The sequence below is a fragment of the Pantherophis guttatus genome, chromosome 7 (assembly GCF_059756535.1).
Source record: "Pantherophis guttatus breed Tessera chromosome 7, ASM5975653v1, whole genome shotgun sequence".
NCBI classification, from domain to species: domain Eukaryota; kingdom Metazoa; phylum Chordata; class Lepidosauria; order Squamata; family Colubridae; genus Pantherophis; species Pantherophis guttatus.
In genome coordinates, this window is record NC_142069.1 from 32,684,671 (window position 1) to 32,710,588 (window position 25,918).

Genomic DNA, 25,918 nt, shown 5'->3' on the forward strand with positions numbered 1-25,918 from the left:
TGAGTACCAGGTACCACTATATAACAATAAGGGAGGTTTCTAAAGCTATAAAAAATAGTAAACCAGGAAAACAGACCAAATGGCTTACCAGGTTCTTATCACAAATGCTTTGATAATGAACTTTTACCACCCCTCCAAAATATAATGAATTTTATACTACAGAGAGGAAAGAGGCTAGAAACCTGGAAACAGGCTAATATAGCATTAATACATAAAGTGGGGCAATATTTAACATGAAATTATAGGCAAATATTATTGAATCATCTATAAATTGCTTACAACAATTTTAGCAGAGATTGAAAATAATTTTGCAAGAATTTATTCATAAATATCAATGTTGATTTTTACCAAAAAGGCCGTGAAAAGATGATGTTAGAATGGAATTGGATAATATATAATACTTGGAACTGCATAATGAAAAACAAGGTTCACTAGTTTGTATAGACGCAGAGGCAATCTTTGACAATTCATTTTATTTATTTATTAATCGAATTTGTATAGCTGCCCATTTTACCAAAAGAAGTTCTAGGCAATGCACAACAATCATTTTCGCCTTTTTTATTTAAAGCTTTCGAAGATTTGAACTTTGGAGATAATTTTATGAAATGGGTAAAAAATAATGGAGATTTAACAAAAATTTTTATATATAAAAAAGAACAAGATTGCCTATTACTGCACACTGGGATGTAAAAATTTAAAAAGGGACAAGTTGAGAAGTTTTGTAGACAATTGAGTGCTGGTTTTGGAAGATCCTTTAAAGGGAATTGAATTATTAATAAGAAAAATTAAAAGAATTTGATGTTTTAGTTTGTCTAATATTAATAAAGACAAAAATGTTAAAAATATGAAGATATAAAATCAAACTGAATTGATGAATAAAATGAGAAAAAAGTAAAATATTTGGGTGGTAATTTGACAAATACATATTGTATGTTTCAAAACAATTATATTAAGACATGAAATGCAGTTAAAAAAGATATGCTAAGATGGGGAAACATTACAGTTTTTGTTGGGGAGAAGCTCTATGATTAAGATGAATGTTTTACCTAGAATGTTATTTTTTGTTTCAAACATTGCCTATGTGTGACAATTGATGTACCGTTTTTAAAAATGGCAGAAAGATATATCTAGGTTTGTGTGGGAGAATAATAAAAACATAAGTTACGTACAAAGTACCATTTCCCCCCAAAACTAAGTTCTTTCCGGATAATAAACCCAATCGGGCTTTTCAGCACACGCGTTAAAATAAGCCCCTCCCCCCAAATAAGCCCCCGACCAACTACTACGCATGCACAGTTGGTCCCGCCATTTCCTCTGATAGTTTGCCGCGCAAACAACATGAGGTGAGGAGGTGAAGCCAGAGGGGGAGGAAAAGGGGGGAAACATGCCCTCCTCTCCCTGTTCTTCGCACCGCCCGAGCCACTGGCTGCCACTGCCTTGACGTGTCCCGTCGCCTCCGCCTCATGGAGCAGGACTCTGGCAAGGCTTGTTGTGCTATTACATGCACAAACTACAGCACCGCCACGAGCTTCATACCGGCACAGCTGGCGTCCTGCCACTCGTGGCTGCGCCTGTATGTTGAACCTCATAGCAGTGCTGCCATTCGTGTGTGCAATGGCACAAGCCTTGCAGAGTCCTGCTCCATGAGGCGGCAGCACGATGAGTTTCACAAAGACTCATTTCTGGCAGGTGGGATGGGGGAGAAGCGAGATGAGAGGAGCGAGACATGGGTCCCCCTCTTCTTCCCCCCCTCGCCAGGTATGGCAGGGCTCCTGCCCCTTACTTAGCCACCCCCCCTTAGGGATGCAATTTGGGGGTGGAAGGTGGGGCAGGTGAGAAACGGGATGCACATCTTACTTTTTAAACTCCGTCGCGTTCCTCGCCGTTGTGTCTAGGGAAACACGTAAAAAAGAACTATTGAACTCGTGAGTTTTCTTTTACAACGGCGAGGAACATCACAAAGCTGGAAAGATAAGACGCGTGTCTCACGGCTCAACACATCCCACCCCAACCCAATGGCAACAGCAGCCTGGCTGCTTCCCTTCCCTGCCGTCTCTTTATCAAGAGGGGTGGCAGGTGGGGCAGGGGAGAAGTGAGACGCGTGGAGCGAGACGTGGCTCCCCTTGCCATCTCTTCTCCCCCCCTTCCCGGGCAGGGCTCCTGCCCCTTGCTTAGCCACCAGCCCCCTTTAGGGATGCAATTTGGTGGTGGCAAGTGGGGCGGGCGAGAAGCAGCCCGCCCCACTTACCTTTCAAGCTCCGTCACATTCCTTGCGGTTGTGTCCAAGGAAACACGTTGTAAAACAAAACTTTATTGAACTCGCGAGGTTTTTTTTTATAATGTGTTTCCTTGGACAAAACAGCGAGGAATGCGATGGCAAGGTTCAACATACCAGTGCAGCCATGAGTGGCAGGATGCCAGCTGTGCCGGTATGATGAAGCTTGCTGCAGTGCTGCAGTTCGTGCGTGCAATGGCACAACAAGCCTTGCAGAGTCCTGCTCCATGAGGCAGCGGCAGGGCGGGACACGTCAGGGCAGTGGTGGCCAGCGCTGCCTGTTCCACAAGGCAGCGACAGTGGCAGGACATGTCAGGGCAGCGGCGGGAAGAACAGGGAGGGGAGGCGGCGATGACGGGACATCCAGTCCCACGCTCGCCGCCTCCATCCCCCAAATACCCCCCCCGATAATAAGGCCAAGCTCTTATTTTGGGGTTCAAAAGAAAATAAGGCCCTGTCTTATTTTCGGGAAAACATGGTATTACAAGATGCTAAAAGAAAGAGGACATTTGAAATTATATTTTGCAGCTTGTTTATAGTGTGGATGAAAGATTAGTTGATGCTGACAAATAGAAGGTTATTGGAGTTAGAAAGACATAATTTGAGGTTTGGGTGGCATGATGATTTATAGTATGATAATTAAAGTTAATGTCAATTTTAAAAGTCATTTTATTAGACATGCCATATTAAGAGTTGCATCATCATGTTCTGCCCCAGCTACGGATCCCAAAGAACACAGCACACACAAAGTTTGTACAAAACTTAAATTTACTAAAATAATTCAGTCTTTTCCAAACAAAGGCTGTTAATAAACTTCCTTAACAGCCTACAAGAAAACAAAGATAAAGTAATCACAATCTTACTAAGGTTGGCAGAAAGCCCAGAAACAATTTGCAGAGAATCCAGACGCGAAGGAGAATGAACTAAAGTTGTTCCCTACAAATTGCTTCAGTCGGCGTTCCTCCTTAAATAGGCTAAGGGAGTGGCCAATTAGCCCCAAGCCTTACTCTCGAGGTGATCTCCTCCTGAGGAGCCACTCCTGCCTTTTGGCATCTCTGCACGCCCGTGCATTGAGAAGAGGCTCCTCCTCTTCGTCCTCTTCACTTAAAGGAGCTTCTGGAGGTTCTCAAGGCTCTGGCTGAATCCCTGCTTCTGGCACCACATCTTCTCCAGCCTCCTCATTGTCTGACTCGGGTGCCAGCTGCACAGGCTGCTGGCACAGCACCACACCAGCCTCCTTGCTGTCAGAATCAGCTACAATCTGCACAGGCTGCTGAAGGGCCACAACACAACATCACTGAAAATATGGAATAGCTATAAATCCAGGTTGTCTCTGAAAATACTTCGATGGCTCTCACCATAAACATATTGTATAAGAAATGAAAAATAAATATAAATGGTTAACCTATGGTGACATATTAGAATTTTCTCAGGGAGATTTAAAAATAATATCAATACCAGATTTTACATCAGAAGAATATACATGTTACTGGCTTTGTTATCTACAATTATTGGAAAGATTTAGATAAAAGGATTTTTGTGTTTTGATCGTTGTAAGGCTGAATTTGAAACATAATGATGTATAAATAACTAACATGTTTTTGTTAATATATATATAAAATTTTATTAAAATTTGAAACAGAAGAAGAAAGAATGTATAATAAAGTGGTGTAAAAACTTTGGCTATAACATAAAAATTGAACAGTGGGAGAATATATGGTATGTTCTTGAAATTCACAGAATTAAATTGAAATTCACATAGTTATAATTTTAAAGATAACTTTTATAAAAGGATATATTGTTGGCATTTGTCACTTACAAAATTGTCTCAGATGTATAAAGAAGCTTCAAATTCATACTGGAAGTATAACAAGAAGAGATTTTTTTTATCACGCTTGGTGGACATGTAAAAAAGCTGAAAAAACGATTCAAATGCATAATTAATTCAGAAGATTTTAAAGATTAATATAAAGCTGAAGCTAAAGATGTTTCTTTTGGGATTAATTGACTAAAAGTTAAAAAAATCCCATGGAATTTTGTTTTTATATATGGTAACAGCAGCAAGACATATATATAATGGCAGAAAGATCTAATATTACTCACAATGGAACAGTGGATGGTAAAGATGATTGATTGCTGAAATGTCAAAACTGACAGATTTAATTGGAGAAGATACTGATTAATTTTAATGCTGTTTGGAAATCTCTCTTGCACTTTTTGTGTGAAACAAAAAAAATGAAATTATGATAAATTGATTTTATGATTAGAAAAAATAGTAGATGATAGAAAAATTAAAGCTATGTTGCAATCTTAGAATAAATGGTCAATTTAAATGAACACATGTAACTATTGTAAAATAAAATCAAGTCATTTCTTCTCTCTTTGTTTTATATCTGCACTTTGGGTTTTATTTTCTCTTTATTTTTTCTGTTTTTGTCTAATTATGAGCTCCTTTTAGTTTTTTTGCTTAAAAAATTTATAAAATTATCATTAAAAATATTCATTTTTTGCTTCTCTCCACTAAGAAAACTGCCCATTTACTCTTATTATTCTGTTTTTCATTTGTTTTTTGGTAGCAATTCATAAAAAGACAGGTTGTCTTAACTCATGGTATGAGCCTTTGAAAAGATACCTCAAGAAATGCTATTATATCCCTTTTTAATCTTTATTTATTTTCAGAGCTAAATATGCCCAGCTCATTGAATTTCCCTTTATAGGACTTAATTTTTAGTTCCCTAGTCATTTTCATCAATCTCTTCTACACCTGTTCTAGTTTCTCGTAATCTTTCCACTGGAGTACTGAAAGATGGGTTTTGAACAAAAATAAATAAATTGAATGATTATTTATCTTTTTTATTCAACTTTTTTTTATAAACAACATAACAGTGGCAAACATATCCAACACACTGCTGTCCATTTAGAAGATCCATCCTGATGGGACACAGTTTCAGGCAATAAAACTCATAAAGCAATCCCCAGATTGTTGGGGGCAATATGCTGACTCTGTAAACCGCTTAGAGACGGCTGTAAAAGCACTGTGAAGCAATATATGTCTAACTGCTATTGTTATTGCTATATGGAACTTTCCGTTAATGAAAAGATTTATTTCCTTAATCTATGATAATTGCTTTAGTTACTCATATACATTGTGGCTCAATAGCATAAAGTCCTGGAATCAAGCGGAGCACCAAGTGGAGCAAATGTTTAACTGTAAAGTTATGTCCACATCAGAAATGCCCAATGGTATTTTTAATGGGAGAAGATGGAGCATTAACTCATTTTTGTCCTATGATTTTTATTTTTATATTAGAGAACATAGTTTAATGACTAGCAGATTTTATTATGGCAAAGGTTCTCTTGGTTCCATGATCCGGTATTCGAAGATGGAAGGTGCATTACCTGGATAGAAGTAAAATCTTCATAGTTCAATTCCTTTTTGAAGAATACACACCCATAACCACTTCCCAGTTTTACCTTTTGCCCTGGTATTACTAAATCCCATTCTTAGTTTCCAAGCCCAGACAGGTTTGACCAGATTTAACATATGCCTACTGAGACAAAATGCATAGCAAAAATGTAAAGCCAAATAGAGATTGTTTATACAATTTTGAAAAAAAATTCCCTAAACGAGTAAGAAAATCCCAGACACTATGAAGGTTTCTAGGGAAGTGACTATATCTGTCTTTTGCAAAAGCAATCTTAGGATCACCAGAGATCAACACACTTTCTATTGCGTAACCTTTGGTGGCTAAGATGGGCTGTGATCCAACAAAGCGTTCCAATAATTTGATTTTAAAGATAATCTAGGTGCCACAGGGTTGTATGTCATTTCCGAAACAGATACTTAGATTTCACTGTTAAATGGACAAAACTCTCTCTTCCTATAAAGAGCTCCCATCTTTCTTAACATCAAACTTCATGGCAGTTTTAACAAAGTTTGGATTGTCCAAAGAAAGGTACTTTCCAGTTTTTCAATTTTTCCTCTAAGAGAGTCCACAATGTTCTCTTTTTATTGCGTTCGTTTCTACGGTACCCAAAACAAGCCGTAGCTGTGTAAGTGAAATCAATAGCGCCCTCCCGTTTTCAATTTCAGGCGTAATATTTCATAAACTTCCCGCCTTCTCATACATATTTAAAGCGGGAGGGCGGTCCAGGCAAGAGAAAGATGCCTCGCATCCAAATGAAAGCTGCTGATCGCTGACGCGCCATCACACCACGAACCGCTCTGTCCGCTGATTGGACGGGGGAGACCTGGTCTCATGGACAACCAGCCGCGCGCGGCGGTGGCTCCTCGCAGGTGGATGGGTGGAGTTCACAGAAGTTAGAGTAAGATGGCGCCGGTTGGGGCTCTAAGCCCGGAGAACCCGAGTTGAAGCAGCAATCCCCGCCTGAGAAAGGGTTAATGCGGGGGGGGTGTCGCCGCTCCCTCTGACGAGGTGACTCGCCCTCTTACGAGCTGACTCGCTGTAGCCGAGTCGGACGCGCCTCGCCGGCAATGGAAAACGGCGAGCTGAGCGGCATGGAGAGTATGGAGACCCTGACGGAGCTCGGCGACGAGCTCACACTGGGCGATATCGATGGTGAGTGCGCACGAGGCGGCCGCTCGGCTGTGCCCACTATCGCCCCCCTCAGATACAGCAACCGCGGAGGAAAGGGAAGGCGCTGCTCGGGGCGGACCCGGCCCAGAGAGGCGAAGTGCCGCTAAGTGTATTTGCCTGTTGGCCACAGATACACTACTATATCCCTGTTTAAATGGCTGGGGATTCCCACAGCAACCTCACACGTGAATTGGCAGGTGTCGCCCAGTGCGTTTAGCATGCAACGCTGTAGTTAGCTTTCTGTGTCCCCTTCAACTCATCCAAATTCAGATGCCTATCATTTAGGATAGGAAATTTGAGAGTTATTGTTTACATTAAATTTCAGGTATGCTTGTGATGCCTCCTTGCTTCAGAATAAATACACTGTTTGAACATTGGTGTGTATTTGTATATATAGTGCAACACTGTGTATCCTTATTTGGAAGTAAGCTCCCTCAAATTTAGTTGCCTTTATTATTTAACATTCACGCCTAGGACTCTCTTAGATCTATGCCAGCTCTAAGCCCATCAAAATGGCCTTAGAAGACAAAAATAATATCTAGAATTGTGGGTGTTATCAGAAGCCCTTGGGCATTTCCTTGTGTATTAGTGAAATAGTTTGTTTCAGTTGTATTTCTTGACATGTGTTATTGACACTTATAAAATATTGAATGCATTCATCCACAAAGAACAGGTTTATATGTGAACGTGTATGATTTGTGGGTGCTTGGGACTGGAGGGTTTTATGAAAATTTATTTTATTTAAGAACATCTATATGGCCGCCCAACACACACACACTCATTGACTCCTGGCAGCTTACAAAGATTAAAAACCCAATATAAAAACAATAAAAAAGTAATAACCCCCCATCCCGGTAGTGACAACCATCAATCAATCAAATAAACCACTTGGTCTATCTACATCAAAATGGTACAATTGGGGGTGGGGGAGAAAGTTTGTCATTTTGGCAGTCAAAATTAAGAAGTGTACAAGATATTTTTTAACATGACTGAATAGAATTGATATTTTAATCTGTCAGATGCATACTAGCTTTTTGTCTCTTAACATTGTTTCTATTTTTGTACTTATTGATAAATTTGGGGTTGTTTGGGCATGACCTAAATGAACAATTATTTTAATCTGATATCTAATTTAAATGTAATATAATAATTGCAGTTAATGTATGTTCAGTGAAACCATAGTTTAGCAGACCTAGACCACATGCAATGAGTCAAATCTGCCGATTTGCATTATGACATCATACAAATGATGTATGGAGTCCTTGGTGCTCTCTGAGCTTGATTGTTTTCATTACCTAACTAGGTAACATTTTCAGCCCTAGAAGGGAATTGGGTTTGCTCTCTGTTATATTGTAGGAGTGGGTAATAAAATGTCTGCAAGAAAACAACCAAGCTCAGAGAGCACCAAGGACTCCACAGTTCAACACTGAGTTACAAATATTATTTTCTGTTGGTAACAAATGACATATTTTGTGCAATTGGAATGATGATACCATACATAAATGATGCATTATGCAAATTACTCATGATGGTCTATTTTATGTTTAATAGATATTGGTGAACAGTGACATCCTCTCACCTAATTACTGTTAAAAATAGCTATTTGTTATATTAAATATAATAATTTGATGGCAACATTTAGACACACAGAAAGATAGACCAAAGCTTTTAGAGCAGTGATGGCTAACTTTTTCTGGGCCAAGTGTCCAAAGCGTCCGAACCCCCAAAATGCAATGTGTGTGCAGCCCCCGCACATGCGCCCCACGCACATGCCCAACCACATGACCTCCCCCATGTGTGTGCACCCCCCCATACATGCACAGCAGAGGCCCGAAGACCGGCTGGCTGGTGGGAGGCGCACGCGCATGTGTAGCAGAGCTGAACTGGGGTGAAGGCTCGCGTGCCCACAGAGAGGGCGCTGCGTGCCACCTGTGGCACGTGTGCCATAGGTTCACCATCATAGTTTTAGAGGCTGCATATAATCATGAGGTCTCAGGTTTAAACAGGAAAAAATGCCGTATGTACCAAAATTGCCTGAATATAAGAAACATATAAAAACTAATACTTCAGGCAGGCAAAGAAACCCCTGATTAAGATGACTAATATTAACATTAATATAGTTATTCTCTCTTGGATTCATATGTTGCTTCTGTGTTCCTAATTTTTATAGCTTATTTTTTCCAGTGACATTTCAATTAATCTAAAAATTAAAATCCTAAAGTACAATTTGGGCAATTAATGCCATGTCTTTTTTGCCCAACTTTAAAAAGGTGGTACAATTTGTTTTCTCTGCCCAGTTTTAGCATGAATCAAAATATTATTTCTTAACATTAACATTTGAATTTTCTTTTGCTAAAAAACAGATTTCTGCTTGTAGTGATTTGACTCACCTTTACACATTTTTGATTCCCCTTATGTTTATTCATATATTTTCATGTATTTATGTGAATGGAGAATATATTGTTTGCTAAAGAAAAATAAGTTTGTACGTAAAATGTAGCTTTCAAAGTTAAAGCACTTAATCAAATAACTGAAAAGGAGTAGAAAATAGAAATAAGTGTTAAAAACAAGTATTATGTTAGATGTGTTTGTTTTATAAATTGCTGAGTTTGGGAAAATTTTTACTTGGTGCTAACAAGTCTATACATGAGGTCCTTGAGTTATGTCCACTTGTTCAGCAACTGTTCAGAGTTACAGTGATGGAGTACAAACTTGAAGTTGCAGTTGGCCCCAGAAGTCATGTGATTGTGTTTCAGGCTCTTGGCAACAGGCTCTTGGCAACTGGCTTGCAGTTTTGATGGTTGCAGCATTCCATGATCATGTACTTATCATTTGTGACCTTCCTTGATGGCTTCCCACAAGCAAAGTCAATGGGAAGGCAGCAGGAGGTTACAAGTCACTCTTGCTCCCACAACTTTTTCTCCCAGAAGCCCCCAGGCAGCATGGGAATCTCATGCTTTGCAGCACCTGCCCATGGATCTGCCATCCCGCTGCACTCTAGCACCCACCCACATCATTTGCCAGCACTTTCTAGGAGAGTATTCAATGTTTCTTGCCTTTGCTCAGGTTTCTGTTAAAGTGCTCTGCCCTTGACATAGACAATATGATTGGTGTGGATAGTCTATAGCAATGTTTTTCAAATTCGGCAAATTGCGGGTGTGTGGACTTCAGCTCCTAGAATTCCCCAACATGCTGGCTGGGGAATTTTGCTAGGGAATTCTGGAATGACTGGAGAATTGTCAGAGTTGAAAAGTCCACACATCTTAAAGTTGGCAAGTTTGAAACACACTGCTCTAAAGTATAGTGCTTTCTGAGTAATCCTGTTTCAGCATTACTTATGAATGTAATGATTCAGTAAGCGTTTTGGTGATGGGCTCTTATCATTTGGAGACCAGCAGAACTTGTACTCTGTATGTTCAGTTTTGGGGAGAGCTCAACTAGCTTCAACTCTCATTGTTTAGATGATTAATTAGGATTTGTTATCTGAGTGTTACTTTGCTCCATAACATACATCTTCACAAGAAATGGGGAGTCTTAAGGGAGAAAGTACAAAAGCAATGGGTTTATGGGAAATAGGTCTCTGCTATTACTGTTCAGGAGAGACATGGATCAAATGCTTAACGCATTGTAAGCCGCCTTGAGTCTCCAGAGAAAGGCAGCATATAAATCAAATTAAAAAAAAAAAAAAAAGTCTTAGATCAAAAAGACATGACAATGTCCGGTCTGGAAAAATATTTCAAATTCCTAGAATGTGCCACATTTTAAGAAGTTCTCTCCCGATTTTGTTTGAAAAAATATTTATTCCTAGGTTTTGTTTTTCTGAAGAACACCTTTTCCTATTTATTACTATTTTTTCTATTAAGCAGCATATTCAGAGGTGAAAAGCTACTTAGAACAAATATTTTTAGCATAAATACAGAATAGATTCCTACCCTTTTTTTAGAACAGAAGTGAGCTTGTTTAAATAAGAAGCATACTTATTTAAATATGTAATTATTGTTTTGTTTACATTTTTAAAATCACGAGAAGCTGTTTTTGCATGCCAAATTAAAATGTTTACATATCTTTTAAAACAATATAATTAGGTTGACAATTAGATTGTCAAACCTGGATTGCAAAAATTCTGATGACTGCCAAATATCAGCAAGAAAATCAACTCTTTCCTGCTGTCTAATTTTAGGTTTTTGCAGCCCAGATCTGATAGCCATAAAATGAACATAACTTTCTTTTTAGCAATCAAATCATGTTGATTTCAGGTGATAAATTGGCAATGAGTTTTTATTTTAACAGTAACAGTAATAATTGTTGGATGTTTCTGAAGTAAATTGATAAGTTTCCAAACTCTGCAGCCTATATTTCCATTACCGGTACTTAGATAAAGGAATCTCTTTAATGGGAAACTATTAACTTTGAAATCTTAAAAGTCTTTAAAAGCTTAACCCAGTCAAATGTGGAACAAATCCTTGGGTCCTAAGGATTAGAAGAATGTTTCTCAGCCTCAGCAATTTTAAGATATATGGACTTCCAACACCCAGAATTCCCCAGCCAGCCATGCTGAAATAGTCTATTATCCAGAATTTTCCTCTTTGGCTTTCATAGTTATGGTATTTTAAAAAATGGAGAGTGATGATGCTTTTATGGAATTAGATATGTCTTCTAAGTTGAGCTCTGTTAAGTGAGTAGAATTTTTGTTTTCATTTGGTCCATTTTTTTTGCTTAGTAAGTTTCTGCTATATATTATATATCATTTAATTGAATCTAATCTTCAATCCTTTTTCCTGGAAATAGCTCATATTGATTTAAATTGATGGAGACAGTAGAATAACAAATGAGGCAGAAAAAATGCACATTGTCGAGTATTTGTGCCCTAAACATTTCCTTGATACTATTACAGAATTTTAAGTTTTATTACTTAATGATTCTTCAGTTACAGGATTTATTTTCTAAGCTTATTGCATAGAAAATTAGTAACTTTTTAGTGTTTGTGATTAGTAGAAATTAGCGATTTGGGATCAGTGGTGGGTTGCTACGAGTTCAGTCCGGATCTTGCAAGCCAGTAGTAACGGCGGTGGGAGGCTCTGCCCAGACATCATCACGGACGCTCTGCACATGCACAGAAGCTTCTGCGCATGTGCAGAAGAAGCGAGCACGCGCACGCTCCCATTGTGAACTGGTAGCAAAGGTACTTATATACTCAAGTATAAGCTGACCCGAATATAAGCCGAGGCACCTAATTTTACCACAAAAAACTGGGAAAACTTATTGACTTAAGTATAAGCCTAGGGTGGAAAATGCAGCAGCTACTGGTAAATTTCAAAATAAAAATAGATACCAATAAAATTACATTAATTGAGGCATCAGTAGGTTAAATGTTTTTGAATATTTATTTCAAAGAAAAACAGTAAACTAGCTCTGTAAGGGCATAGTGTAAACTACATTATAACTAAATTACACAAGAGAATGTAGTATATACCGGTATACAAAAAATAATTTAATAACAATTTAATCTGATACATTGGGTTAAGTGATGTAGGGCTTGATCTAATTTCAGGCAAGTTCAAGCCTCTGTTAAGAGATACCTGCATTCTCTCTCTCTCTCCCTTCCTTTTTCTTTTTCTTTTTTTCTCTTTCTTTCTTTGTCTCTTTCTTTCTTCTCTCTCTCTCTTTCTTTCTCCCTCCCTTTCTCCTTTCTCCCTTTCTGTGAAGAATCCCAGAAGGTCTTTGGTAGGAGGAAGAAAAGCCAGACATTTTGAAACATTTTGTAGCTTACCCTGAGCAAGGATAGCTTTCTCCTTCTCATCTGGCATTCTTAGAGCTCCACTATTGATTAGCTTAGCCTGAGCAAGGATAGCTAGCAGCCAGTGCATGTGGGGGATCTCCCTAAACAGTGAGGATTTCTTTGTTTCTTTCTCCCTTGAAGCCCCCCCCTGCCCGTTTTTGCTTCCAGGGGGCTGCAGGGAGTCTTGCTAGACACCCCCCACGCCTCATTTTGACCTTAGTAAGCCTCCCTGCAGCCCCTGGAAGCCAAAATGGGTTGCAGGAAAAAAGGCATTTTTTCCTCACTTGAGTATAAGCCGTGGGGGGCTTTTTTCAGCATAAAAAATGTGCTGAAAAACTCGGCTTATACTCGAGTATATATAGTAAGTGGAATCCCAGTTTGGGATCCCTTATTTATTTATTTAGAGCAATTAAATGGCTGCTGAACTTGAACAATGCAACTCTGGCAGCATACAATAAACAAAAATAAAATAAAAATAAAATAAACAATACCAACTAAAAACAAGGAACAACCATTAATTGATAATTAGGGACTCAAATTTAATATTTATCTCTGGATGGGAATTCCAAACATTCAGGTTTAAATATCTAAGGAAAGGTCCATATTTTCAATTCTTTTCTAATAGGCTACTACTGGAGAAGTATAGCTGCTGAACTGAAATTGGTAACGTTTTTACATCTGGTTAATAATAAGGCATCATATTTTAAATCATTTCAATTTTCCAGAAAGGCAGTTCACAAATGACTCATTGGGATAATTTAATTGTGACGAGAAAAAATCGTAGATAATTGTGGCAAAACTTGGTTTTCTAAAGTATGGTTACAAATAGTTCATACCCTAATTTAAAATGAAAAGATATATGAATCTACATATACCACTTAAGCATCCAGTGATAAGGCCATAAACCGAATTTTATCCAGTCATTTGAGGAAAGTGCATCTTTTCTTAGATTCTTAGATCTAAAAGAATGCATGTCCTTGCTGTATATTTTTTTCATTTTAAGATTGATTAATTTTGAAAAGTAATCTTGCGGTTTTCATTTTTGTATTTTTTTTAATAGAAATGCTACAGTTTGTCAGCAATCAAGTTGGAGATTTTCCAGATTTATTTTCTGAACAGTTATATGGCACATTCCAGAGCAACAATGCATGTAATGGAGACAGAATATCAGATACTTCACAGAAAGCTTACAACCAGGGACAGTTACAATCCTCTTCTCCTAGTGCAGCTTCTTCACCACAGCTTCAGTCTGTGCAAGTGAAGACCTCTCAGTCAACGGGCACAATTCCTGCTCCACAACGGGCTGCACCCCCTCTTCAACCTCGCCCCCAAGTTCAACCCCCACTTCAGCAACAGACAGTGATGATCACTCCAACTTTCAGCTCTTCTCCCCAGACCCGGATCATCCAGCAACCTGTAATATACCAAAATGCAGCCACAAGTTTTCAAGGTAACTCCCATGGTCTTCAAAGCAATAAGGAACACAATTTTATAAAGTACTAGGGTAAAATATCTTTACCTTCATCTTCACAGATGAGAATATCTGGAATACAGCATTATATAGCACTATATCCATGTTGCCAGACTGGTTGCTCGGTGACCAAAGTTACAAAAGACCCTTCCCCCAAAAGATACTTACAGCCCAGTTTTGAAATTCCCATGGCTGACCCCCTCGCAGTCATGTACCCACATTTTGGGCACTCAGCAACTATTCCATATTTACACCGTGGTAGCATCCTGGAGTCATATGATTGGAATTTATAACATTTTTTGCTGAAATCTGGCATTTACTTCTGTTTCTATTGAATTTTATTTCAGACAATGGATTTGCTTAACAATTGCACTGATTCACTTAATCGGCTAAGGTAATAGGTAATAAAATCAGGCATGGTCACATAATGATGCACTTAATGAGCATCATAACAACCGTAATTCCAGGTGCAGTGACAGTCTTAATTCAAGGACTGCCTGTAATCTTAATTCTTTTGCAATAAGGTTTTGCTATTTGGTCAAAATATATATTCTGTTTTCAAACTGTTTACAAGAAATACAATTAAATAGCAAAGAAATACAATTAAACAGAACAATCAATAAAATATATAATGTTTAAAATATAAACTTGAATACTAAAGTAATAAAAACTCATGCTGGTAGACAAATTTGTAATTAAAAATCAAGAATTATGATATCACTGATTAAGGCAGTACTGTCCTAATGTAATATTAAAACTGAATAGAAGATATTTTTGGTGGATTTTGCTTTTAGTTGTTAGATTATGATAACTTTTAGAAAAAAAACTACAGCAATTACCTGTATGTTTTTGTTGAAACACAGCCTATCACCAAAGATCAGAGGCTACAATTCTTATTGTGGAAGTCATAATTTCCCTTGAGCAGTTTCAAACTTTTCTTATCTTCTTTCTAGTGCTGCAACCTCAGGTTCAGAGCTTGGTGACTTCCTCTCAAGTTCAACCAGTTGCCATTCAACAGCAGATGCAGACCATGCAAGCTCAGAGGGTACTGACACAGAGTACCAACGGCACCATCCAGACACTAACTCCAGCGACTGTCCAGGCAGTAGCTGCCCCTCAGGTTCAGCAGGTTCCAGTGAGTTCTTTTAGTATCTTAAGGGAGAAGTATATATTTATATTCTGTTCCAAGGCAAGAAATAACTTCACTGATATAATGTTCGGCTTTTAAGCAATGAAATACCCAAAGCCCATAGGTCATTGATGGCTAAACATAAGAAAAGAAAAAGTGATTATAGTACTGGTATTGGAAAAAAAATAGTAAAGAAATTTTGGAAAGAATGGATCATGTTTCATGCTATTATTATTATAATAATTACTATAATAAATAGCAGTGGCGGTTTTGGTGTTTTATAACAACAATTTTGTTAATGGGTGGGGTGAGCATTACAAAGAATACATTCCTTACTTCACTTCTAAAAGCTTTTATCGGGTGGAGATTATACTCTTTAAAGCCAATTTATTAATTAAGAGAAATGATTGGATTGATTGATGGAATGTCACAGTGAAAGCTATTTGTAACCTATATGAGGTTAGTAGCTGTATAATCTGGGCCTCTGGTATATATAGAAGGAAGCCTGGAAAGAAGTATATTGAAATAGTAATTATGACTGTTTCTTGCATGGTGGGACTCTACTGTAACATAGGGACTAGTAATAACAACTTTCCATTTCTGAATTTGTTTTCATTAAATGTTTACTGTCTTGCCTCCTTCCAGGTTCTAGTCCAGCCACAGATAATCAAGACAGATTCTCTTGTCTTAACGACATTGAAAACTGATGGCAATCCTGTTATGGCTGCTGTTCAAAATCCAGCCCTGGCAGCAATAACCACGCCCATACAGACAACAGCTCTGCAGGTATCATACATAGTAGGGCTCCACATGTTATCTCCCAAATGGTTGCGTTCTTCCTTTTATTTATTAGGGTTCTTTCTTATTGAGATTCTTCAAACTGCATGTGAGCATTATAGTACATATGGTATACAGTAGTATCTCCTTGCAAAAAAATGGTATATTGAACCTATATAATCACTCTTGGAATGAAAAAGGATATCTATATTTACAGTATGTGTATGTATTGTGCACATATACTTGTTTTCAATGTAATTCCTCAGAATATATCTGTAAATATTGGGAGGAGGGAATTATAGGAGCTTACAGTTGAAAACTGTTGAAAGGTCTCTTCTTGGTAACCAGTTTGTCTTTTCTTCTCTTATTTGTGTCCTCTTTTATGTGTTCAAATTTTGACTAAGTTTTTTGTGTTGCCGCAGTACTATTATCTCTTGGTCTTCCAGTTTTTTCCCACACTGAAATTATTTGCAATAGTGCTTTTAGTATATTTTTAGGACCTCCCATCCATCTCAAAAATTTTTTTCTCTGCCAATAATATTACGTTCTCCTGCCATATAATCTTGTTTATTGTCACTCTGAATTTATTAAAATATGGTTTTGGGGAGTCCACAATATGTAGTTGATTATTCATAAAAGAAAGAAATCTATTGTTACACATTCATTTTACCCCAGTGGTCCTGATATTTTCATTTTATTATGTTTTATGACGTGATGTAAAGTCAAAGATAGCCATCTTTTCCATTGTCATTGGAGAAACTGTCAGCAAATGTAGTCATGCATAGCAGAGTTTCTCTTTCCAGTAGACATCAGAGAAATTAAAGTCCTAATGTCCCTTTTAAAAATGTAAAGTTTGCTTCTGGAACCACACCTTCTCCCAATAGGCTGCGGAGTGGGTCAGGAATGGGTTGATACAGTTGATCTGCCTGGAGACTGAGTCATGATGTTCTTGGCCATGCTTCCATATGCTCCCTCGACTCCAGTTTATTTGATTCAGTCGATCTGACAAGACATATTGGCAGTTTCTCTTCAACTTTCAACTCTTTCAACTCATTGCTGACACATTTGACTTCAGGTTTATTTAATTTACTTTCTGTGGATTATTGCGTGCTGGCCACTTCAGTCTCGGCTGGAAACGCTGCCGCACCGCCGCCCCCCCAACTTCATAGCCGCTTGCCAGCTGATAGGCGCTTTCATGATCATGCGGTGCGCCGCTCCTTGAGCGAGCCATTGCAGCTCAGGATTCTCAATCAGCCATTTGCCGTTCGCCAGCTGAGCAACCCCTTCAGGGCCACCGCGTAGCGATTGCTGAGGTGGACGCTGTCAGCCCAACTGCAGGCAAGGCGCGCCGCTCTCCTGAGCGAGCTGCCATTATAGAGCATTGCTGGTGGCCATTTTGTTCAGCGCGAGCTGACTTGAACCTTGTGGGGCAGCCATTTTATTTGCCGTGAGCTACTTCAAACCTTTTGGGTGGCTATTATCAGCAGCGCGGCTTACCCGGCTACTTCCTACTTACTAGTGTCGCCTTAAGTGCATGCGGAGGTCCTGTTCTACGGCTCAGGCTGTGATTGGATCCTGCACCGCATAAAGGGGAGGGGGCCCTTCAGGAGCTGGCATCTCCCAGGATTCCTGAGTAAGCCGCCCTATTAGACCTCACTGTGTGCGCTGGCTACAGCGTACTCAGTACAGCTGCCGCTGGTACGCCATTTACTTCATTACAATGGCGGAGCAGCCCACCATCAGCAAGGCGGCTCAGGCTTCTTCTGGCAGGAAGGCCACCTCCAAGTCTGCCTCAGGCCGCAAGGTCCAGCAACTATCCAAGGCAGAATTTAAGGACCTTCAGAGACGGCAGAAAGCCTTGGAACGTCAGTTCTCACAGGCTGAAAAGGATCACGCTGCTCTCGATGCCAATCCTTGATCAGCGCCAGGTCATGGTTCCACATTCCAGAACCAGCTGAAGACCAGGACCTGTCCAGAGCCTTGTCACCCAAGAGAGCTGACCAGAGCTCCCCTCATGACACTCCTTCTTCAAAAGGCCGCTCAAAGGGGGGGCCCTTTGATTGCTCAGTGGTGTCTCGCGATCCTCATCCTCAACCTGGACAGGATCCTCCTAGCCTAGAATTGGGCGACTTACCTGAGGCTGTCCAGAGCCTGATTACCAGGGCCATCACCAAAGGCATTGCCGTGGGCATTCGGGAACGCCATTCACCCTCTCTGGCCTCAGATCTTCTTTCACGACAGCACCGTGTCTCTCCCTCTGTTAGCCTTACAGGATCTCCTCAAGGGCAGCATTGACATGTTCCTGGAGGAGGAGGCACGGAGGGATCCTGACCTTTCTGAGGAAGGCGCTCTTCCCGACATTCCAGCCTTCACGAACTTTTTTCCACATGGATTGTTTAAATCCTTATTATACAAGGCCAAGGTCACCTCCGGCCTAATTGACCCTGGAGCGGCTGCCTCCACCTCGACCACTACTCCAGGAACTAGCCACGGTCTTTTCTCAGAGCCGGTGACAGAACAGCTCTTCATCCCTACTTCCAAACTTTTCATTGATGTTGTTCAGAAACAGTGGACCAGCCCGGTGTTGTGGCCCGTCAGCGGCCTGCGCGGATTTTGGCTGATCCCGATGACGAGACTGGTGTGGTGTTGTGCCAGCAGCCTGTGCAGCCGGCGCTCGAGTCGGACAGCGAGGAAGCTGAAGAAGATGTGGTGCCAGAGGCAGAGATTCAGCCAGGGCCTTCAGAACCTCCAGAGGTTCCTTCAAGTGAAGAGAGTGAAGTGGAGGAGCTCTTCTCAATGCACGAGCACGCAGGGCTGCCAAAAGGCAGGAGTGGTTACTCAGGAGGAGGTCTCCTCAAGTGTAAGGTTTGGGGCTAATTGGCCACTCCCTTAGCCTATTTAGGTTTGCACAGAGTTGGCAAATGTTGCAAGAAACAACGCATGTTCGTCTCGCTGAGCATTTGAGAGTGAAGCAAACCTGGTTTCTGGGCTGATTGCCAAGACTTGTAAGCCATATCTAATCTTTGGAATTTCTGGCAGGCTGTTAAGGACATTTTTAGTAATAGCCTGCATTTGAAAAAGACTGTGTTTGTAGTAAATGGAGTTGTTTGGAGTTTTGTGTGCTACATTTCTGTTGTGACCCGCCAGTGGCCTGTGCGGATCGTGGCTGATCCCGGTGATGAGGAGGCTGGTGTGGGGTCACGCCAGTAGCATGCATATCCGGCGCTCGCGTCGGACAGCAAGGAGGCTGAAGAGGATATGGTGCCAGAGGCAGAGACTCAGCCTGGGCCTTCAGAACTTCCAGAGGCTCCTTCAAGAGGAGAGAGCGAAGTGGAGGAGCCTCTCCTCAATGCTCGAGCACGCAGGGCTGCCAAAAGGCAGGAGTGGCTACTCAGGAGGAAGAGGTCTCGAGAGTAAGGTTTGAGGATAATTGGCCACTCCCTTAGCCTATTTAAATCGCACGCAGTTAGTAATTTCTTGCTGGAAACAACCTGTAATTATTACAGAGCATTTTTGAAGAAGTGAGTGTCTTATCATATCTTGTTTTCTGGGCTGGTTGCCAACCTTTGACGGACTTTGTTTATTCTTGGTACGTTATAACTTTGATAAGGACCATTGGTGTGTGTCATAATCCTTGGGAATCCGGAGCTGGGGCAGAACAATTTCTTGGGTTCTGTAGCTGGGGCAGAACACCCAGCTTCTCTGCCTACTCCCAGCGGGACGGACCGTCACAAGTACAACATGGAGCCTGCGCTCACCAACCTCTTACAGGTACCTCCCGTTGATGGCCTAGTGGCTGCCCTTTCATCCCCTGCTCCTTATCTCCTAGGGGACACATCTGAAGGCCTTAAGCCTGAGGACAGGAAATTTGACCTGTCATTTAAGAAAATACACCAGGCCTCTGCCTGGGCAATTCAGGCCACTACTGCGGCCTCATTCTTTAATCACACCTCCCTGCTGTGGCTTCAACAACTACAGTCCCGACTGCCCCCCCCCCCAGGAGGTCCGTATCCATCAGGACCTCAATAAGATCATTGCTGCGGCCCAATTTTCAGCCGATGCCATGCTCAATGCCACTAAATTCGCCTCCCAAGCCCTGGCCTCATCAGTCACGTCACGGCGCCTGTTGTGGCTGCACCAACGGCCAACTAACCTCAGAGCCAAATGGCGTCTAGCCGTGGCCCCATACATGGGGTTGAAATTATTTGGCGACTCTCTTGAGCCGCTATTAGTAAAAGACAAAGACGAGGAAGGTTCTTCCTTCCACCACTAGGCGGGCGGACCACAGGGCCACTCCCTATTACCGCAGGTAACCTTCCTGCTTCTCCACACAGGAGAGCAATGCCCAACGCCCTTATACTCAGAGCACCTTTCGCCACCAAGATAGGAGCTCCTTTTGAGACAAACCCAAATCTTTGGCACCCAAAATCTGTCATTTCACGGAACGGGCAACCACCAGTTCCGTCGCCAGAAATGACTCGCTCCTCAACGCTCCCATAGGAGGAAGGTTGAGCCTCTTTGTAAACCGGTGGGCTCTCATCACGACTGATTGTTGGGTCCTCCACACCATCAAATTCGGACTATCTCTGGAGTTCCTCTCCAGCCCCCTGACCCACTTCGTGCCATGCCCTGTCTCCAAGTCCTATCACAAGCGCAGCCTCATGGAGCTTGCCATCTAGCACCTCTTAGACATCAAGGCGGTGGAGAAGGTTCCTCCCGATCAATGGAGGCAGGGATTTTACTCAATCCTGTTCGTGGTACCGAAACGCTCTGGGGGCTGGAGAGCAATCCTAGACTTAAAATCATTCAACACCCACCTGGTCTACCGGAGATTCAAGATGAACTCTCTTAGGTCCATCTTGGAAGGGATCTGTCCTGGGGACTTTCTAGCCTCCATAGACCTCTCTGAGGCCTATCTCCACATCCCCATATCGCCAGCCCATCGGTGATACCTCAGGTTCAGCTACGCGGGGCGCCACCTCCGCACAGCTTCACAAAGATCCTGGCAGCCCTCGTACCCACCTAAGATCCGTCCCGGTACGGCTTCAGGCCTACCTGGATGACATCTTAATCCAGGCCCTTACCCTTCAGAGGGCTCAAGATGACTTACGTCTCACCCTACGGGTCTTACAGTACCATGGGTTCTTGGTCAACTTACCCAAAACTCAGTTGTCTCTCCAAACCCGATTGACCCATCTGGGGGCCATAATTGACACCCGATCAGGATGGGTGTTCCTCTCTCAGGAAAGACGAGACAATCTCAGACTACTCACCCGTCAAATCCTGTAACCGATGGTAACCCTCCTCACCTTGTCAAAATTGCTCAGAAAGCTAGCATCGTGCATAAATATCGTACCCTGGGCCCGCCTCCATGCACGCAGTCTCCAGTGGTTTCTGCTCCCAGATCAACAGACCAGGACATCCAACTCCCTCACCAAGGTCAGGGTTCCACTATCTGTCCGCCGGTTCTTACACTGGTGGACCACTCCAGCCCTGGACAAGGGGTGCATCTTCGCGGACGCCCAGAGGGTCACAATTACAACAATTTACAGCTGGGGAGCCCATTTGGGCTCTCAGGTTGCGCAGGGTCATTGGTCTCCCACGGAAGCATAATCCAACATCAATTTATTGGAGCTTCGGGCAATCCATCTGGCCCTAAGACACTTCCAACAGACAGTACAGGGACGCCATGTCCTGGTTCTCATGGACAACGTCACGGCGAAAACCCACGTGAACCGACAGGGCGGGACACGGTCCAAACGTTTGATGCAGGAGGCCCTCCGCCTGGGGAGCTGGGCAGAAAACCACGTCATCTCCCTGCAGGTGGACCACATCGCCGGGAAGTCCAACACACAGGCGGACTTCCTCAGCAGGACCACGGTGGATGCGTCAGAATGGCGACTCCACTCCGATCTATTCTGAGACATATGTCACCAATTTGGAGAACCACAGGTGGACCTGTTCGCATCTCCCCTGAATGTGCAGCTCCCTCGGTTCTTCATGCGGTACCCCACTCCGGGAGCGGAAAACACAGACGCCCTTCGATGCACCTGGCCTCCCAGTCTCCTCTATGCCTTCCCCCCTCTGGCCTTAATACCGAGGGTAATTCGCAAGGTCATAGCAGAGGCCCCGGAAATAATTCTGATCGCTCTTCATTGGCCACGGAGGCTATGGTTTTTGGATCTGATTGCCCTTTCGACGTCGCACCCTTGGAGGATCCCTCCGGAGAGGATGCCTCTCAGCCAGGGGGTCATCAACCATCCGGAGCCCCAATGGCTCCACCTGACCGCCTGGCTCTTGAGGGGCTCCTCCTGAGGAAGGCATGTTATTCTGAAAAGGTCATCCGGACCATGCAAGCGGACAGGAAGAAGTCAACCATCAGAATCTACAACATCACCTGGAAGGTATTTATCTCATGGTGCTACGCACATGACATTAACCCTGTCTCAGCTTCTGTTCCGCAGGTCCTTGATTTCCTACAGGCTGGACTCAACAAAGGACTGGCGCACAACACACTCAAGCGCCAGGTTGCAGCCTTTTCAACGGTTTTGACACCCAGGGACGGCGCGTCGCTGTCTCATCACCTGGACATCCACAGGTTCTTGCGCGGTGCATGCAATCTCTGTCCCCCCCCCCATTGTACACTGCTATCCCATTTGGGATTTACCCCGGGAACTGTGGGCTCTCACCGAATCCCCCTTTGAACCTTTAGGTACTTCGAGCCTCAGATACCTCACTCTTAAAGTGGCCTTTCTGGTAGCCGTTACATTGGTGCGGCGCATATCGGAGCTCACGGCTCTTTCTATCAGGCCCGACCTCTGTATCATTCACCCGGACATAGTGATCCTTAGATTGGATCTGTCATTTGTTCCCAAGGTCAACTCCTGTTTCCATTGGGCCCAGGAGCTTGCTTTGTCTAATTTCTGCCCAAGGTCTTCCCATCCCTTGGAACACAAGTGGCACACCTTGGATGTCCGCAGAGCACTCAAAATTTACATCTCTCGGACTGCGCCTTCCAGACGATCTGAGGTTCTCTTTGTATCTTTCCAACCTACCTTGTTAGGTTCTAAGATATTTTCGGCCACCATTGGCCGCTGGATCCGGGCATGCATTGCTCGGGCATATGATGTATAGGCATTACCGGTGCCCAAACACATTACTGCACACTCAATGCGCAATGCAGCTACCACCGCTGCTTGGGCCACGCAGGCCTCCCTTAAGGAAATTTGCAGGGCAGCTACCTGGACTACTCCTTCGCCTTTCATTAAACACTATCGGCTGGATGTCTTTGCTTCTGTGGAGGCTTCCTTCGGCAGGAGAGTCTTGCAATAGGTACACCTAGCCTCAGGGGATCCAGGCTCACGGCTTCCCATCCTTAGGACAGGCTAGCTTGGGTATGTCCCATTCCTGACCCACTCCGCAGCCTATTGGGAGAAGGGGCGTTGGTCCTACCGTAAACGCCGTTTCTCCGGGGGCTGCGGAGTGGGTCAGCCCCTCCCGCCTAGTGAGCTGGACACGACTCCTTACTAATGTTATGGCAGAGCTTCTCTTTCAGGCCTATCTTCGTCGAACAAACTGGAGTTGATGGAGGCATATGGAGGCATGGCCAAAAATATCATGACTCAGTCTCCAGGCAGATCAACTGTATCAACCCATTCCTAACCCACTCCGCAGCCTCCGGAAAAACGGCATTTACGGTAGGACCAACACCCCATCTCCATGGTTTCCTTTGATTGCTGTTTTCCCAAAAACCAGTTTGGTCTAGTGGTTAAGGAACTGGATAAAAAGCAAGAGGCTGTGAGTTCAAGTCCTGCCTTAGCCAAGTTGGGTGACTTTGGCTAAATCAGTCTCTCTTGGCCTATCTCACCTCCTATTTTAAGAGAAGGAAGATATGTTAGATATGTTCGCTGTCTTGAGTTATTTATACAAATAATAAAGGTGGGATATAAATAAATAAAATAATAAATAAATAAAAAGTCATGGTTTCAGTTACAATTTCAAAGAGTTAGAATTTAAAAATGACCAATTTTAGAAAGTGAAGTTCTCTGAGAGATAACCATTTTGTAAAAAGCCCTTTTTTTCCAACAATAGACTATTTTCTCTAAAGGTATCAGCCTGGCACTTGATTCTGATTTCCTTTTCTGCCAGGCCAATGTCTCTTGCCCCACAGGCGTATTAAATTACTGTATAGTATAACTTGATATTAGCTTTTTAAATTTGCTTTATTTTCTTATTCTTGTTTTTAATCCATTAATGATACATTTTGTGCTGTATAGTTTAAATTTCTTTTTTATCTTTCTGAGAATAGTTTTGTTATGGTATGGTCTGTAAAAAATACATATTCTTTACAGCTTGAAAAATATGAATATTTGGACAAATAGCTGTTTAATTTACAAAACAGGTGAGAACCTGGTCATATTCTGAAAGCATTTTATTTGCCCCAGTATGCAAGTGACTATAAGAACGTTTACATACCTAAGAAAAGTTTTTTAGATTAGGAGACTTTCTTATTCTTATCTCATAATCCAGTCTTTTTTGTTCATAGTTCTGTCTTTGCAGTTGGAAGCCACTGATCATGATTTTTATGAGAAAGTGCAGTGCCATTGTCACTATGTCTAAATAGTGGCATTGTTATTCCACTGGGATCCAGAAATATTTATGAATTCTTAAGAACATAGGAGAGTGCATTGTGTATAACTGTCACTGGTTTATCTAGTTTGTTTTGGATTTGTAGTAAATAAGAATTGTTCTTGGTTTTTTGTGATGGGTGTTTCCCAAACTTTTTACCCAGATTCTTGATATAGAGACTATGAAATCTTATTCATATAGAACATAAGTATTACTGCTGAATTGTAAGCCTTGTTTCCTAGTTGTTTTGTAAAATGTGGAATTTTATTTTGGTCACATATTTTTTTATTAATTTTAATTAAAGAATTTTACTGAACAATACAAATTTTAAAAAGGAAAGTAAAATAGGAATAAAGAAAAGTAAAAGTGATAAGTAAAAAAGAAAGAAGAGAGGGAAGGAAAAAGAACAGGTAAAGCAGTGGTTTCCAATATTCTTTACAATAGTTATAAGTGCATTTTTAGTTTATCCTCATTAAGATTACATTGTGGCTCCCTTCTTTCCATATTCTATCCTTTCTAATCATCAAACGTTTATTTTTTCCAATTTTCATACCCATAAAGAGTTTCCATTTACTAACAAAAGGAGTTATTGTCTTTTCCCTAATCAAACAAGTCAGTTTTGCCATTTCAGCAACTTTTGTCATCTTCACCAACTATTCTTTCATTGTGGGTATTACAGAGTTTTTCCATCTTTCTTATATATAATCTCACTGCAGTTACCGTTCCAGCAATGAAAGTTCTGGTTTCAGTTGAATATTAATCTTTAAAATTTTTGTATTGCTATATGCATTTGAATCCAAAATTTACTAGCTTTTTTCAAGTCCACCAAGCATGCTAAAACAACCCTTCATATTTCCAACATAGATTTGAAATACCTATATACATTCTAGATAGTTTTTCTGGTATCATTCATATACAGTGGTATATCATTTTATAAAAATACTTTTTATAAACATGAATTTCAGTCATTTCTGCCACATGCTTTCTCTTTGTTGCATCTGTACGTTATAAGCAGTGTCCATTTTATCATATGCTGTTTAACTTGTTTTCATTTCAAATTTCAGTAAAAGCTTATATACATTTTAGCAGTTACATACTGTATTCATCATTTGCCCATAATCCAGTTTCAAATTCTGTCTTACATAGTTCAATTCTAAATATGGTATTGTTTACTTTAAATCTTTTTCTTAACTGTACATATGAAAACCATGTCAGAGATCTTACATGAAAAATTAATTGCTATTTGATTTCTGCTGTTGAC

At 41.4% G+C, this 25,918-nt stretch overlaps 1 protein-coding gene across 2 annotated transcripts in view; it reads left to right on the forward strand.

Annotated features, from left to right (window-relative positions):
• Positions 1-6,566: 6,566 nt before the first annotated feature.
• SREBF2 (sterol regulatory element binding transcription factor 2) overlaps positions 6,567-25,918 on the forward strand; it is a 47,569-nt gene continuing 28,217 nt past the window's right edge. Inside the window, exons 1-4 of one of the 2 annotated variants that reach the window (XM_034402823.3) lie at positions 6,567-6,855; positions 13,713-14,102; positions 15,077-15,258; positions 15,898-16,038. In XM_034402823.3, the coding sequence (XP_034258714.2) occupies positions 6,771-6,855; positions 13,713-14,102; positions 15,077-15,258; positions 15,898-16,038 (798 nt within the window). In that variant the 5' untranslated portion in view covers positions 6,567-6,770. Of the gene's footprint in view, positions 6,856-13,712; positions 14,103-15,076; positions 15,259-15,897; positions 16,039-21,240; positions 23,727-25,918 lie in introns of those variants that run through there. The other variant, XM_034402824.3, reaches the window with a different exon arrangement.